At 41.4% G+C, this 17,085-nt stretch overlaps 2 protein-coding genes and 1 long non-coding RNA gene across 3 annotated transcripts; 2 read left to right on the top strand and 1 right to left on the bottom strand.

The window, feature by feature from the left end:
* Positions 1 to 2,305: 2,305 nt before the first annotated feature.
* Positions 2,306 to 3,255, top strand: LOC110492900. The gene is made up of 3 exons (XR_002469092.2): positions 2,306 to 2,500; positions 2,710 to 2,823; positions 3,013 to 3,255. It is a non-coding gene; the product is annotated as an uncharacterized LOC110492900 (long non-coding RNA).
* A 502-nt stretch (positions 3,256 to 3,757) lies between these two features.
* Positions 3,758 to 8,242, top strand: LOC110491931 (prostaglandin E synthase 3). Its single transcript, XM_021565807.2, has 8 exons — positions 3,758 to 4,019; positions 4,948 to 5,061; positions 6,390 to 6,459; positions 6,595 to 6,693; positions 6,944 to 7,033; positions 7,151 to 7,222; positions 7,405 to 7,423; positions 7,600 to 8,242. Coding segments are annotated over exons 1-8 (486 nt in total). The 5' UTR covers positions 3,758 to 4,017; the 3' UTR covers positions 7,620 to 8,242.
* A 1,650-nt stretch (positions 8,243 to 9,892) lies between these two features.
* LOC110491930 (lens fiber major intrinsic protein-like) lies at positions 9,893 to 15,440 on the bottom strand. The gene is made up of 4 exons (XM_021565806.2): positions 14,629 to 15,440; positions 13,561 to 13,725; positions 12,811 to 12,891; positions 9,893 to 12,600 (listed from the first exon to the last, which is right to left on the bottom strand). The coding sequence occupies exons 1-4, from the start codon at positions 14,986 to 14,988 to the stop codon at positions 12,415 to 12,417; spliced, it is 792 nt and encodes a 263-aa protein (XP_021421481.1). The 5' UTR covers positions 14,989 to 15,440; the 3' UTR covers positions 9,893 to 12,414.
* Between the last annotated feature and the right edge of the window lie 1,645 nt (positions 15,441 to 17,085).

Genomic DNA, 17,085 nt, shown 5'->3' with positions numbered 1-17,085 from the left:
GATATGTTGCCTACTCTGGATTTGAGGTCTTACCAATGCCTTTCCCAGCTCCTCAAGAAAGAGCCGTCTCTTCTGGAGCTTCCTTCTGTTCCAATCTTGGTTCAATGCCATTCAGATGATGTCCAAGATTTGAAGAATATCACAAGTGGCCAGTCAACTTCCTCTTGAGGAGCTCCTGTCCCAGCTTGTGCGAAGTACATTTTTTATTGCATGTGATGTTGTGGCCACGGAGTCCCTGTGTCACGTCCAGGACAACCTGCATCCCTTGATTATTCTCAGGGGCTCCTCCATCTGGCTTCGCCATATACACTTGCAAGTTCCACACATATGATGAAGCAGCATCACAGGCAGCCCAGATCTTGATTTCATATTTTGAGGGTTTAGACAGTATGTACTGCCTGAAGAGGCAGTGGCCCCTAAATGGCATAAGCTGCTCATCAACGTTGGGCCCTGGGTTGTAAAACAGGGGAAGGCTGTCCACCCACTTGTCCCACACTGACCTGATTGCAGCTAGCTTGTCTCTCTACCGCCGAGCTGGTCTGGTGTCTCAGTTATCTTACCGGATAATCCTGAAAATAATGTGGAAGTTTTCCAGAGACATTGTAGCATCGAAAAGTTATCTGCCAGTTTCTGCATCCCATAGGGAGTCTGTGGATTCCACATTGGATCTGAAAACACCAGCAAGGATACGAACCCCAAAGTATCCACGTAAATGAGTTTGGTCAATTTCCTTCCATCTCTCTACAAAAATGTGCCTTCCCTCCGAATTAGTGCGGCCCAGAATGATTTTCTGGATGGTGTCTGGGATGAACAGTTCAAAATAAGACTTTATGTCCTGCACATGCGTAACCGACATCTGCGTCGGCCCTAGTTTTATCCCTAGTTTTATCAAATTGACAGCCATGCGGGGTGGCTCATTCCTTGGACAAGAAGACCATTCATTTACACCATTTTTTTTAACATGCTTATTTCTCCTCCTGCAGGCTGCTGATGAACTGGTTGTTGAAGGGCTGGTCCTGGGGCTGGCTGCTGATGGGCTGGTCCTGGGGCTGGCTGCTGTTGGGCTGGTCCTGGGGCTGGCTGCTGATGGGCTGGTCCTGGGGCTGGCTGCTGATGGGCTGGTCCTGGGGCTGGCTGCTGATGGGCTGGTCCTGGGGCTGGCTGCTGATGGGCTGGTCCTGGGGCTGGCTGCTGATGGGCTGGTCCTGGGGCTGGCTGCTGATGAGCTGGTCCTGGGGCTGGCTGCTGATGGGCTGGTCCTGGGGCTGGCTGCTGATGGGCTGGTCCTGGGGCTGGCTGCTGATGGGCTGGTCCTGGGGCTGGCTGCTGATGGGCTGGTCCTGGGGCTGGCTGAGGGTCAATCTTCTCCTCTTCTTCCAACTCACTGTCAGACTCCGAATTGACAGAGACATGATCTTCATATTTGGAAAACACTAGCTTCTCTCTCTGCAAAAATGATTTCTAAGAGATTATTTTTGCCATACTGATTGATTGTGGTATGGAGCCACACATGCAAAGCTATTTATTTGTTGTGTCCCAATTTGTACCGGCTGGGGTAGAGTGTGGGAAAATACAGAATTTTTCACAATGTATCGAAATAATGTATTGTAAAGACATTGTGCTTCTACACCTGCATTGCTTGCTGTTTGGGGTTTTAGGCTGGGTTTCTGTACAGCACTTTGAGATATCAGCTGATGTAAGAAGGGCTTTATAAATACATTTGATTTGATTTGTGTAGTTTCACGCACTACAAAGGGTAAAGAGTGCGAGAAAAGTTGGAGACAGGCAGACGGGCAGGGAGACAGACAGACAGGTTCTTGGCACTATGTTGAAACAGCAGGCCCAGGGAGGAGGAAGACAAGAGTGAAGTCCCACAGCAAACATTTTTGTTTAATTTTGATGTGTTTGTACCTACACACCCACCTTTCCACACTTTTATTACACTTGGATAACCACATATGTAATATAAATGTGTAGGGGGGTGTGCACTCAATGAAAATTTAATCTTTTACATGTTCGTCACAGAAAATTAGCCAAGGCCAATGAGTCTCAGGTTAATTAAAAAATATATGAATTGTATAATAAATATTTTAGTAAACATTGAAAATGTAACCACACAAGGGTTAAGTAGTAATCAGAAACGCGAGGAGAATAATTTATCCATTGCATCTTGGTTGGATCTGAAAAAGTGTGTCTTCTCATTTCAGATCGGACGTGATTACTTTCAAATAGTTTACAAATACCTTATAAAATTGCTATAAATGCCATAAGCAATTTATTTATTAAAGTATTTATGTTAAGTTCTTTATGAATTAGAGATATTCTTGCAATTCTGTTTTCTGAGAGTGGATTTCCTTTTCTTCCAGATTGAGGAGTTGTCCCAACAAGCTCAGCTGGCAGCAGCAGAGAAGTTCAAGGTCCAGGGAGAAGACAGAACGTCCAGCATCCAGGAGAACACACAGAAGCCCACAGTATACAAGAGGAGAGCAGAGAGGAAGAGGTGAAGGGTTGAAGTTAGTGTGGCCCCATATCTGTTTGTGCTGTTCTGTCAGATCTTGAACCAGGCTTGTTCCAACCTACATCCTCTGGCGTTTACTTAACTATCATAAAACATTGTTTATGACGTCAGCAGTTTTTACTTCCTCATTATGCTCTAACAGTATAAGCAGTTCCTTATTCACTACCAATGTGTTCCATCATGCTTTGCAGGTTGATGAGACAGCCGTGAAGGACATTGAACTGGTGATGTCACAAGCCAATGTGTCTCGACTGAAGGCTATATGAGCGCTCAAAAGCAACAATGACATCGTCAATGCCATCATGGTAAGAATATTTAATTGGTTGTCAATCTGTTGTAAATGTAATATCATGTGTAATTTACGTTTTTCTTTGATTTCTATGTTGTAAGGTGATTACAGGCACATCTGGACATTACAGTTCTAGATTATATTCTGTTCTATTCAATGTTGGAATCTCCTAAAATGCAAAAACCTTTTGAATTCTTCTTTGCAGGAGCTGACCATGTAAACACCTAACAACCATGAGAACCAGGTCCAGTCCAACCTTTTAATAGACGTTGTCTGAATTTATATCAAGGCTAGAAATAAAGTTGTTGAATAAGGAACCAGCAGCATACCAACCTGCATACCACTGTTGGCTTGCTTCTGAAGCTAAACAGGGTTGGTCCTGGTCAGTTCCTGGATGGGAGACCAGATGCTGCTGGAAGTGGTGTTGGAGGGCCAGTAGGAGGCACTCTTTCCTCTGGTCTAAAAACATATCCCAATGCCACAGGGCAGTGATTGGGGACACTGCCCTGTGTAGGGTGCTGTCTTTCGGATGGGACGTTAAACGAGTGTCCTGACTCTCTGAGGTCATTAAAGATCCCATGGCACTTATATTAAGAGTAGGGGTGTTAACCCCGGTGTCCTGGCTAAATTTCCCAATCTGGCCCTCATACCATCATGGTCACCTAATAATCCCCAGTTTACAACTGGCTCATTCCTCTCCCCTGTAACTATTCCCCAGGTCGTTGCTGCAAATGGGAACGTGTTCTCAGTCAATTTACCTGGTAAAATAAAGGAGATGGAAGATTTTGTTTCTGTTTAGTGTATTTATGTTTCCCATTTATTGGTAATTAAATACAAAAATCACATGTATATATATGTATTTAAAAAAAATAATTACACACGTAACACCTGTTCGTACACACCTGCGTTGTACAGGTGAAATCGTTGAAATGTTACAGATCATGTGTGTGCGTGTTGCCACGGTAACGGCGTTCAACCTAGGCTTCAGGTAAAGCGCGCGCAAGAAACTTCCCCCGGCACGAGAGAATGATCCAGAAAGGTCTCCAGACGGTGATAGTGAAACCAGCGATTTCGAGAGATACGTCATTGCGCAGGAGAACGAGGAAACATTTTGCCCTGTCATATTTAGCTACGGATTGAACTCGATTATCCAACAGCACATTGTGACGAATACTGCCTTTTTGGAGCGGAAAGAACTAGATAGCAAGATATGTAAGTGTGGGATGGAGGGTCGAATGAGAGAGCTAGCGTTCAAAGCAATGGCCACCCTTGCGAATGCAGGGTAGCGTGCTAGCAATTTAGCCATAGCTAGCTTCAAGTTTTGCTACTCAGAGCTTAGCTATGTTAGCTAGCCAACGTTACTTGTCTGGAATGCTCCGACATGTATGTATAGCAACTCTGCAATAAAAGTACATTTTGTCCACGGGACATAAACTGCAACGCTATAGCTTTAGCTAACCGTAGCTAGCTAACGTTAGGCCTACATGCTGCCTCCATGCACATGGGGTTACGATTAGTGGGAATGAATGGAGCGCTTGTCAGTTCACTCTAGTCGAATTGTCAGCTTTACACGCCCGGAAAAGTCTCATTTGAGCCGTAATGAGATATTATCAGTAATGCTGGGCTTTAGTTCTCCACAACGGTTACATGAGCAGATAGTCCTTTATTCACGTGGGCTAGCTATTTCCTTGCAAATAGACTAGCCTAGCAAACGTTACTGGCTTGCAAGTTGGAGTGACATTCCATGTGACCTGTCTAGCTAGCTCATTAATTAACATATGGAAGGGTGTTGGATCTGGTTAGCCAAGAATAACCATTAGGAATTGCCATTAAAACCACTGAAATAAGGGCAGAGACCAGTGACAATGAGCCACCTGATCAAGTATAAACGTGCATGCTTTTTCTGTTTCTCCTGATGACGCATGCAACAGACCCGGAGACTGCTTTCTAAACAGCAAATTATTCAGCTTTGCATCCAAAATGAAAGTATCCCTTCATTGTTTTCCATCCCAATTTCCTAATGATGGGTTTGCAATTTCCCAAATCTTTATGTTTGGATTTTATGAACAGAACCTAGAAGACATTGGCCGTTGCTTTGTATTGGACTAATAAGTCTTCTCTCTTCTCTATTGTCCAATAGGCAGCCAGCAACAGCAAAGTGGTTTGACAGAAGGGACTCAGTGTTCATTGAGTTCCTGGTAGAAGACAGCAAAGATCTTAAAGTAAAGTTTGAAAAATCAAAACTTGATTTTCGGTAAGCTGCTTCACCATTACCCGGGACACACTGCAGTTTAATTGACACTGATGTTAGGGTCAATTGTGAGCTGTCCATAAATTACGCCTATTGCACTTGCAGAAGCAGTTTCCCGGACACAGATTAAACCTAATCCTTCCTGGACTAAAAATAATATTTATTTTCCTTTTAGTCCAGGAATAAGATGACATTTATCGGCCCTTACTGTCTGAATGAGCAAACCGTTCATCTACAGTGCCTTCAGAAAGTATTCACACCCCTTGACTTGACTATCCCTTTGAGCATGGTGAAGTTATTAATTACACTTTGATGGTGTATCAATGCACCCAGTCACTGCAAAGATACAGGCGTCCTGCCTATCTCAGTTGCTGGAGAGGAAGGAAACCGCCCTAACCCATGAAGCCAATGGTGACTTTAAAACAGTCAGACTTTAATGGTTGTGATAAGAGAGAACTGAGGAAGGATCAACAACATTGTAGTTACTCCACAATACTAACCTAATTGACAGAGGGCAAATAAGGAAGCCTGTACAGAATACACATTTTCCAAAACATACATTGTTTGCAACAAGGCACCAAAAGTAATACTACAAAAATGTGGCAAATCAAATCACCTTTTGACCTGAATACAAAGTGTTATGTTTGGGGTAAATACAACACATTACTGAGTACCACACTCCATATTTTCAATCATAGTGGTGGCTGCAGCATGTTATGGGTATGCTTGTAATCGTTAAGGATTTGGGAGTTTTTCAGGATATAAATGAAACTGAATGGAGCGAAATCCTAGTGGAAAACCTGGTTCAGTCTGCTTTCTACCAGACACTGGACAATAACCTAAATCACAAGGCTAAATATACACTGGAGTTGCTTACCAAGAAGGCAGCAAGTGTTCCTGACTGAGTTACAGTTTTGACTTAAATCTACTTTAAAATCTGGCAAGACCTGAAAATGGCTGTTTAGCAATGATCAACAACCAATTTCACAGAACTACATTTTTTTTAAAGAATAATGGGAAAATGTTTCACAATCCAGGTGTGGAAAGCTCTTAGATATTTACCCAGAAAGACATGGCTGTAATCGCTACCAAAGGTACTTCTACAAAGTATTGACTCAGGGGTGTGAATACTTCTGTAAATGAGATTTCTGTATTTAATTATCAATACATTTGTTTTCACTTTCATTATGGGGTATTGTGTGTAGATGGATGAACAAATATATATATTTAATCCATTTTTAATTCAGACTAACACAACAAAATGTGAAGTAAGTCAAGGGGTATGAATACTTTCTGAAGTCACTGTATTTTACTCTGTTCTGTCTTTTCAGTTGTGTTGGAGGGATTGAAAACCTCAAACACCAAAATGAATTGGACCTTTTCGACTCAATTGACCCCAATGTAAGTATTCTTTTTTTCATTTAGCTGCTGAATCACCAACTGCAATGACCTGGATGTTAAATAGGATGAAAAGATGATCCCTCATACAAAATGACTTGTAATATATTATGAGCATCTCTCTTCTTCTCCTTGTAGGAGTCCAAGCACAAACGTACAGACAGGTCTGTGTTGTGTTGTCTAAAGAAAGCAAAGGCGGGTATTGCATGGCCACGGTTAACGAAGGACAAGGCAAAGGTCAGAAATGTTTTGGTACAATATTCTACATTCCCTCTTCTGTTTTGTATTTCTGGGCTCTTCTTCAGAAAGTGTCTCGGAGTAAGAGTGCTGATCTAGGATTACATCCCTCATGTTCATGTATCTTATTCATCAAAAAGGTCAAACTGATCAGCACTCCTACTCTGAGACTAAGATCACATAAGAGGGGCATTTTGTCTTAAATGTTGGTTAAAATGTTGATTTGGGATGTCTGTTTTGTTTTCCACAGTTTCAATGGCTGGGTGTCGACTTCAACAACTGGAAAGACTGGGAAGATGATTCTGATGAGGATCTGTCCAGTTTCGACAAATTCTCAGAGGCAAGCAAAAGCAAGCATGTCATGTTGCACAAAGTGTGCAATGTTTTTAAATGTGTTCAATTATTGTAGTTTTTTATTTTTTATGTCCAAACAGTGATTGTTTTCTCTTATTTTCAGATGATGAACACGATGGGAGGAGAAGACGGTATGCCAGATCTGGGCATGGGTGGTATAGAAGGTCTAAAAGAGGTTTGTGTTTCTCTCTTCTTTTTTTTGTTATCTCCAAATTAACTTTACAGCAAATATCAAAGGAATTGCAAACATGTAACGTTACTGTATATGATGATGTAAGGAAAAGGATATCTACTTGCTTTTATGTTTTGCAGTTTCGAGTAAATTTGACACTAATCGTCAATTTCTTTTATTTACAGCACGACAGTGATGATGAAAGTAAGTTTTGATAACATTTTAGCACACGACCAAAGAATGTAGCAAGCAGACATTCTTGAGCATTTTCACAGTACATTTAATTTTACGTTTCTTGAAAATCCTCATACCATCCACACATGAGTGATGTTGTGGAATTGGTAGATTAACTTTTTACCTTAAGTCTTCTAACTTTTCAGAGATGCCAGACTTGGAGTAATGGGAGCATTAAAGGAAGTTTTGTAACCGATGACAATAAGGAAGTAAAGTCTCCAAAGGTCGGTTGAAGAGAGAAGTTAGAGATGAGTTATTGGTAGCCGTATTTGAAAGGAGGAAACGTCACCAGTTTTCCAAACATCACAGGAAACTTGCTGACGAAAGACTGTCTGTCGTAACATGACACCAGAGCATTCTTTAGCCACTGTCCTAGTGTGGTGCTGTTCTAATTCTGCATGGAAAATGTGGTTGTTTCCATGATGTGTTGTTGTGGGGTTTAGTTATATCATCCTTTAACTTAACCAGGGGCCACGTTGTGGAACATTCAGATTGAAATACGTAATGTAGATCACACACGCCTCTGACATGTAGAGTTAAGGAATCATGTCGGTTCTATTCATGCTATTTCTATCTGCAACGTTTGACAATGTTTGCCTGCTGAATGTGGCCCTGCTCTCATGGGATAATATCTTAGTTACACCCCACCTCTCCCTTTTTTATTTAATAATGTCTGTGAGGTTACGTATTGAATTTAGACATATTTGTGAATTGTAAATTAGGGGGAAAAAGCAGGTTTCTAAACAACCGTCTATTTTCAATAAAATAGTTTCTTTTTTAAATTAAAAATGTCCCATTTTATTGTTCATTTTGTTTCAGTTAAATTTTTGTTATGTATCTATAGTTTTAACTCCAAGCAAATATTTTCCCAGTGTACATTAACATGCAAATATTACAGGTAATAGTTCATTCATTGATTTTAAATATTGAGGTATTTAAATGAATATGCATGTTAACCTTATTTTACAGTATAACTTAAGTTGTAAGTTATAATGATACAACCTTTCCGTGCAATCGCATTTTGCGAGGATGTTTTTTCTTTAGTATATATTAATGTAAATACCGAACATTTTCAAAGGATATACCGGTAGTTTATTTCAACATTTTGGACATTTTTGTATCAAACAAAAGTGTAGGAGCAGATGTCAAAAATATTATTTATTCTATTTTCAAAGGGGTGCAGAAACATAACAAAAATATAACTTGTCAATAAATTACCTAATTTAATTTGCAAGTGTTAAAGCAAATGCACTACTATGTTTCGGCAACTTTTTTTTTTCTTTTTTTTTGCAGATCAGGTTCAATACATTTCAGTTTGTTAAATGCAGGGGAATTTTTGTTTCCGTATTTCTAATAAACTGTCTGAGACTAAGTTGATGTTTGGAGGTTGCCCGGTTTAATACAGTGTCTCTTGCTACTTAAAGGGAGAATAACATGTCTCCTATAGAAGGTATGAACAAAGATCATTTGTTATTTCAGCATTGTCACTTACATGCTTATACATCCTCTGGCCACCAGGTAGTGCTGATGGTCTACCATGGCTACAAACCCAGATACAGGCTTTTGAGAGAATCTATTCAAATTAGGAACCATCATATCAATATTATGTGCTGCCAGTCTAGGATACCTTACCTTTTGGACAGTCCCACTTGAAGTTTTCATTTTCCTCAATAAAATGACTTGCTGTTGAGTAGGTCTAGGAGCATGCTAAATGTCACAACTGTGTGCCATTGAGAGACTAATATGAGACTTTAGGAAACACTAACACACACTAATTGAGGTCTTAATGTTGGTAATATTCTCCTTATCAAAGATGTATGCACAAACCATTAATTCCAGGTCCATTTTTACGTACATAAATTCAATCCCTGTTGGAGTTAATAAATATCAAATTTATATTGCGGTTAGATTTTACAATTTGGTTAGAAATAATGTATATTCGGTTCAAGGGGATTGGAGCCAATTGAGTTTATATTATTGAATTTAGTACCCTAAATGAACAGTAGAGACAGTGCCCATCATTTACCAAAAGATATTTGTGTAAAATTGAGAGTTTTGTGAAAATAAAGATATAACACACCTGTCATCTATCTCCCTGGTAATAATGAACATCAAAACGTTTTTTTCCTACAGTTCAATCTAGAAAAAAACAGACCGACAGAAGAATCTGAATTTTAGGAAGTTTTTTTTTTTTTACATATAAAATAATAAATCCAGGGTTCTCTGATTATGAAAGTATGTTTATAATATGTTCTTGATAGGATCCAAGCATATTGTTATACTGTATCACGTCTTTTCCCATACCTTTCATAACCAAATGGCCAAAGAGGAGACATTGTATAGATTTGAAATTATATTGTCTATCCATCCAGTTTCAACAATCATGGTCAATTAAAAAATAACATTTTACACTGTACATCACAAAGCTTTTCAATGGAATACAAACATAATTCTTTTAATTTCAAAATGTTCAACATAAGTCATAAACTAAAATAAGGAAGGAAATCTATTCTATCTACCGCTGGAGGAATCAAGCGAAATGAAAGTGAATGTAAAAGGACAATCAGCTTCATGTCTTGTTCAGTTTACTGCTCTATCAAGTAGTGAAAATGGAAGTGGTTTGTAATAACACTATGAGCTGGTTCAACACCGCAGTACACCTCCATCACATCACAAGAGTCCCTGCAGCATCAACTGTCCTGTCACCTTTAGATCGGAACACAAAATGGCCGCCTTGTAAACAGCGGGAGGAGGTAGGGTGTGAAAGCAGAAAGGAGGAATGGAGGGAAGAGTAGGACTTAGGAGTCAAAAAAGGGGGGTTTGACCTCCAAGTTTAATGTCCCTCTGATGCAGATGTTATGAAGAGATCATACAGGTGCACATTTAGTTTACCTCACGTCCACACCTAGTAACACAAAGCTAAAGAATTAAATCGCCTCAGTTTAGGTGATTATCTTCTCGATTCTTCTCTGTTTTTACCCCCCAGGTTTAAGAACCATAGCCTGGTTTCAGATCTGTTTGTGCTGTCTTACTAACTTGGTGGCAACATAGCACAAACAGAACTAGGACCAGGTTATAAGAACCTGAGGGCGGGCAAAACAGACTAGATATCAGAGAGGTGGATGGACTTACCGGTACACTGAAAATAACTCCCTGATCTTAAATCGATCCCGCTTCCCCTAGAGAGAAAAGAGAACCTCTCCCCTTAGAGAGAAGAGAAAACGCACCAGGTGTCTGCTAACACCAGCAAGAAGCCACTGCATCATCATGCACTCATTTTGGTTTTCAGCCACATTTGGGTGATTTTTTTTTCTTTAAAAGGTTATGTATAAGAAAGAACTACAATCAACTAAGAAAACGAGCTTGATCCACATAACAAAGCCAGTCAGGTTTTTTGTTGTTGTTGTTATTACATAAAATGACACGAAATGAAAGCCAATCTAGCTGTCACACGTCTGTACATAAATCCGAGGGCACAAGCTTTAATGGAAAAAAAAGGCATTCCAGAAACGGAGTAAAACGTAACAGTCTGGTACAGACAATACTGGTACTGAACTGCATACAGTAAAAACCCTTTTATCTTCTTAGGCACTTAACATGGCTGTATCGAAGTCAAGGAGAGCCAACAGGTCAAAGAAGTGGAATTTTGTAGTAAAAAATGTATAATAATGTACAATTTGGTAGCTTTGCAGTAGGAGACTTGCGCCAGTAACCGAAAGGTTTCTGGATCGAATCCTCGAGCTGACAAGGTAAAAATCTGTCATTCTGCCCTTGAGCAAGGCAGTTAACCCACTGTTCCCCGGGCGCCGATGACAAAGGGGTTGGGTTAAATGCGGAAGACACATTTCAGTCGAATGCATTCAGTTGTACAACTGACTAGGTATCCCCCTTTCAAGATGTGTTTAAATAGAGATGGAGATTGAGTTAACAAAAGACCTGTTCAATTTTGTGTGTTGTGTGTTTATTCTGATATAAATCTGACTGTGTTTGTGCTCCCCTTGAAGAGATACAGACACAGAACAATTGAACTTCAACGCAAAAATTGAAGGGCTTTGAAAAATTGAAGGGGAGCACTCTAAACATGTTGTCTGTAAAACTACTAGTGAATCAGAACTTTACTGTAGCAAAATCAATGAAGGAGGAGGGGGGCAAAGGATGCTTCTTTCCCTTAGAATAGGCTACAGCGTGATGAATAAAGACAACAAAGCATGATAACGAACAAAGGAATTGTGGTAATGAAAAAAGGCCAGAATAAAAATGGTTTGCTAAAACAGGCACACAACACGCACACACAACACACGCAAGACTTGAAAATGGAATTTGAGTCGAATAAAATCCTCATAATTGCTTTAAAGGGATAATATAACATACATGTCAGGTTCCCGAAGTTTCATGAAACAAAAACAAAAAAAACACAAGGGAGAGATTCAAACTGGAGGAAAAAATTGAAAAAGCATGCAGAAGTCCACTGCTCTACTGTAGCTTCACTCCTAGCAGACTACAAACGAGCGAGAGAGAAAGAGAGAGAGAGAGATGCCCCTGTCCTGAGCAGTTATAGCCACCTGGTCAGCCAGGAGTGACCCATTCCCTACACCACAGGCCACAGCAGGGTGCTTTCTCCAGTGGCAACTAAGTCCTCTTCTTACCCTACGTCTTTATCCTGCAGTCCAAGGGGGGAGGTATGGGTGAGGGTCAGTGGTGGAGTGTTGGAGGGTGGTTAGGGCTGTTTCTGGATCAGCAGAGTGAGAATGAGGATGGTGAGGAAGGTGGAATTGTTGTGAGGGTGAGGAGGGTTTGTGTCTATGGTCCATATGTACTATGTGTGTGGGTGGGTTAAATGGGAAGGGGGGGGAAGAGGTATGTGTGTGCGTGTGTGTTGGGTGGGGTTGAGGGTTCGGAGGGGGTTTGGGTACAGAATAGGGGGATAGGGGGTTCAAAAAGCCAACCTTCTTCCACCAGGCTTATAGGGCCTGAGTCTTGAGCTCAATGGCCTCTCCTCGGGTGTCCTGCTGGCTCTCAGCCTCTGGGGGCCTGGTGCCCTTCAGTATGGCCATCCTCTCAGAGAGACCGCGCATGCGGGGAAACAGCATGAAATCATAGATAATAGCTCCCATAGCACCACCAATCATCGGACCCACCCAGTACACCTGGCACAGGACCAGACCAGACCGGAGAGGGAGACAGAGACACAAAGAGAGAGATAGAAAGGGGAATGTGTTGGTGAGTTCATCTAGCTATTTCACAGTTCTAAACTCCAAACAACATATTGTAAGTTGCTGCAAATTGCTCTAAATTATTGTAAAATCTTTAAATTGCTGTACGTTGTGGCTTTGTAAGGTGTGAACAAAGTGTCTTACCCAGTGGTTGACAAAGTTTCTGACCAGGACAGCAGGGGCGAAGGACCTGGCAGGGTTCATTCCAGTACCAGTGTAGTACATCTATATCAAAGAGAATAGACCAGGGTTATATTTTGGTAACAGTATGTAGAGTGCCGTGGTGAGAAACCTACCTACATCATACAATAGTACTTTTTAACGCCCTCATATTGGTCTATCTAGAGTCCTGACCAACCCCATCAAAACAATGGATTACACACCCCTTCTCTTTTGTAGTCACAGAGATGGGGATTCCCATATTTAATCAGGCATTCCTGCTTCTGACATCATCTACTCATATACATTATTGGAATTGACCTATCCCTAAATATCCCACTTTGACTGGTGTTCTATATTGTTCAGGGCCAGGTTTCCCAAAAGCATCGTATTGTAGCACTAAAATCATGTTTCGTCCACTCAATTTCAATGGAATTAAGATGATCTTAGTGCTACACCGCATTTGGGAAACCTAGCCCCGATCATATCATAATGAGTCATAATGGTCTCTTACCACCCCACTCCAAGCCTATGTCTCTTAGTTTAGTTTATTGCTCTGTCATCATTATTACAAGTTATTAAAAACAGTTGTCAAAAAAGTTAAGTAAATACAACATTTTTAAAGTGCTAAAAATCTTGAAGCTTCAACCAACCCAACCCTGTGTCTAAGCCCATTTTCACCCAATACAATTCCCTGTATTCTATGGTCAATAAACATATATTTTATATATTTACCCCCAGCAGGTGTCCTATGAGGACAGAGAAGCCGATGGCTAGGGCGGCAGAGCCCAGGCGTCCATTACGCCTCTCATCTGTCACAGCGAAGATGCAGACAACCAGCTGCAGGGTGAGGAACACCTCCATGGTGGTGGCCATGCCCAGGCTGATACCTGGCTGCAGCTGGAGAAGGGGGACGAGATAGAACAGACAGTTGAATGAATGATTACTGTTCACTTTTTGAAGTTATTTCTACTCCATTGGCCGGTATGAAAAACTCTAACAGTCAGTCAATCAATCAATAGGTTAAACCTTGAAGGCATAAAAATAGCTCACTAAAAAAGTATAATTGGCACATCTTACATTGCGCATGCATTCTAAAGTGGAGTGGTGTTTTTGTACACATTTAATAACAGATATTTTATGACTATTAACTATTCATAACATCTAACGTTGTTCAAATATATATATTTACGGTACCAGTCAAAAGTTTGAACTCACCTACTCTATCCAGGGCTTTTCTTTATTTTTTACTATTTTCTACATTGTAGAATAATAGTGAATACATCAAAACTATGAAGTAACACATATGGAATCATGTAGTAACCATCCTTTGCCTTGATGACAAGTGCTCAGCATATTTGGGAACTCCTTCAAGACTGTTGGAAAAGCATTCCCCATGAGAGAATGTCAAGAGTGTTCAAAGCTGTCATCAAGGCTACTTAGAAGAATCTCAAATATAAAACATATTTTGATTCGTTTAACACTTTTTTGGTTACTACATGATTCCATATCTGTTATTTCATAGTTTTGATGTCTTCACTATTATTCTACAATGTAGAACAGAGTAAAAAGAAAGAAGTTGTGGTTACACACACAGATGTTCTTTATCACCTGTCAAGTTAATTTCATTTATTCATGGCAGATGACAATGGAACTCTGAAATGTGTGATTGTCTCCACAGACTTTCTTATCAGGGTTGTGATCAATTCCATTTAAATTCAGCTGAATTGACCTAATTGAAATGGAATTGACCCCAACCCTGGTTCATTCCTACATCACCTGTCATTGGTCAGGTAGTCTTACCGTGTTGAGTGCCAGGTTTCCCCTCATGTTGTTGGGGGTGACCCCATAGAGCACAGCGGCCCCGGCCAGCGCCCCCAGACACTGGGCCACAATGTAGAAAAAGGCGCGGAACAGGGACATCTGGGAGCCAATCAGGTAGGCGAAGGTGACGGCCGGGTTGATGTGTCCCCCGCTGATGTGACCGATGGACTGGATGAGGGTGGCAGCGGCCAGGCCGAAGCAAAAGGCCACATGGAGAACGTTGTGGGGCCCGGTGGTCCAGCGCAAAGCCGCCCCCAGACCAAAGAACACAAAGAACATGGTGCCATAGAACTCGGCAAACACTGCCCGCCAGAACGACATGGACCGGAACTCCCACATTGTGGCCAAAAAGTCAAGAGGCTACCCCAAAGCAATGGAGGGATGAAAAGAGGAGCGAAAACAGGAGAAAATGTGTATTCTCCTTCTGAGTCACCAAGCTCTGTTTACCGTATCAATAATGACTATCTCAGTGATGCCTTCAAGGTAGTATAAACAAAAAACAAGACAGCAAACTTAAAAGCATAAAGTGCCTCTCTAAACCTAAAGATGCTTCCGCACTTAAACAACAGTTCCACATGCAACTCTCTAGGAGTCACTAACTTTACTGACTTCCAATGACCTACAACGTCGCTTTCTGTCTAGTCTAGTCATAGAGACCTGTGTCCTGTCTGTGTGGAGCGGAGCGTTGGTCTCGATATGCCAACCCTGCTGGTGGTTAGTAGAGGAACATTGATAGACAAAGGTTGAGCATGTCCTGCAGACATTTAGCCTCACTGTCAGAGCAGGGGGAGCCCACGGGACTATTTATAACGGCCCCAGGGCCACGGACCTCAGGGGAGGGGCCACCACACAATACAACAAATCAAAACAAAAATACTTAACCCTTCTAACACCCTGACCTCTCTCTGCCCAGTGCCCATGCCAGTGTTCATCATCCTAACCCTTAACCCTAACTATGAGCTTCATATTGCCCAGGGGCCATGTAGAGAAGGACACAGCTGAAAGGTTTAAGGGGGATATTTTAGAAAAGATACATTCAAATACATTAGGTTTTCATAGACATATTACTTTTGATCATGTGTCAACTCAGGAAATTCATATTGAACAGGAATCATTATTTTTAGTGGGATTCATAACTGATGATGTTGTTAATGTTAGATGTTGGTTGAGGACAGGAAGGCCAGATAAATGGTTTATTGACCTTCTGTTACAACCAGTAGTGGATTGCTTCAGACAAATATAAGACCTGGGCTAAACATATGGGTCTGGCGGCGCCTGGTGAGCCTTTCCAGAGTCCCATTTGGCCCATCTCATCTCTCCAGTGGGGTAAAAAAAAAGGTCTGGTCTTCCTTTCTCAACATTCTTCAAGTGCTGACAGACGCCAGAGAACAATCCCAGTTTTCATAACACCATAGAGCAAGTGAGGCCCCATAACGGAAACCAGCCTGAACTCACTACTGCTGCCAATAGAAAGACTGAAGTCATATGTGTTGTTATGCATGCAACTCCTATGGACACAGAGAGGAGCAGTACTCTTATCTCATTATGACGTGAAAGATGGGCCGAGTTACTGTCTGTTATGACAATATCAATGTAACTCTGACAATATTCTTTGATTACTGAGGATTTATAATGTGTTGCTTTATGTCAATGCAAATCAGTGATATAAACTATACTCATATAAAAAAAAAACAGATTTGCCTCTACAATGTTGTTCTCAACTGTCAGCATTTTCCAAAGTAGATCTCTAACACTGGCTTGAACTAGTGACAGGACTTCAACCTTTAATCATGTGTCATGTTCTGTTTAACCCCCTCAATTGGCAGCATGCCGAGTAGCACACTGCACCCAGAGGAATCCCTCACTATCAATCGGCCTTTCTCAATACTCTTTTGATTGTGTCCTTTTGTCCCACATACTCAACTATTCTCATTCTCACACATCCACTCTATTAAACACTTCAATTAAAACTCCTAGTGAATGATCATTACATTCATTGCAATACATGCATTACTTTATTCTCCGTATGTAGTGCTCTCCATAGTATTCAGGATGTGTGCAGTGCAATGCAAGTTGGTTCTACGCAGCCCCAGAATTGATTAGGCAGACTTTTACATTGTATATGGTGACTGCGAGGAGAGGCTCGGGCCCAGGACAGATAAAGCTGCAGATAAACCCGTGTTTGGAGGGGGGAGGGGGGGGGGCAGCAGAAGGTTTGGCATTGAGCTTCTGCACTGGAGCATCCAGCATCACGCTGACCAGGCTAGCCCGCCAGAGAGGGGGCGGATGGAACTGAGCCGTGAAAGCATAGTGCTGTGGTCAGGGGCTTTTCCCCTCCCGTCCTTTCATACGCTGGAGAAACAAAACGCTGGCAGTAACAGATTCTGTCGCTTTCCACGATCTGTTTTTGTCTTGCTGCACCTGCTGTCGAATGTA

The sequence above is a fragment of the Oncorhynchus mykiss genome, chromosome 16 (assembly GCF_013265735.2).
Source record: "Oncorhynchus mykiss isolate Arlee chromosome 16, USDA_OmykA_1.1, whole genome shotgun sequence".
In the NCBI taxonomy this organism is placed as follows: domain Eukaryota; kingdom Metazoa; phylum Chordata; class Actinopteri; order Salmoniformes; family Salmonidae; genus Oncorhynchus; species Oncorhynchus mykiss.
This window is presented reverse-complemented; position numbering and strand designations above follow the sequence as displayed.

Excerpts from the sequence above, each read along its gene's own strand:
- LOC110491930 (XM_021565806.2), bottom strand. The coding sequence starts at position 14,988 with ATGTGGGAGTTCCGGTCCATGTCGTTCTGGCGGGCAGTGTTTGCCGAG. Across the intron at positions 13,726-14,628 it reads GAAACCTGGCACTCAACACG|CTGCAGCCAGGTATCAGCCT; the intron begins GTAAGACTACCT and ends CCCCTTCTCCAG. Across the intron at positions 12,892-13,560 it reads TCATAGGACACCTGCTGGGG|ATGTACTACACTGGTACTGG; the intron begins GTAAATATATAA and ends TCTTTGATATAG.
- LOC110491931 (XM_021565807.2), top strand. Across the intron at positions 6,460-6,594 it reads TCGACTCAATTGACCCCAAT|GAGTCCAAGCACAAACGTAC; the intron begins GTAAGTATTCTT and ends TTCTCCTTGTAG. Across the intron at positions 6,694-6,943 it reads TAACGAAGGACAAGGCAAAG|TTTCAATGGCTGGGTGTCGA; the intron begins GTCAGAAATGTT and ends TGTTTTCCACAG.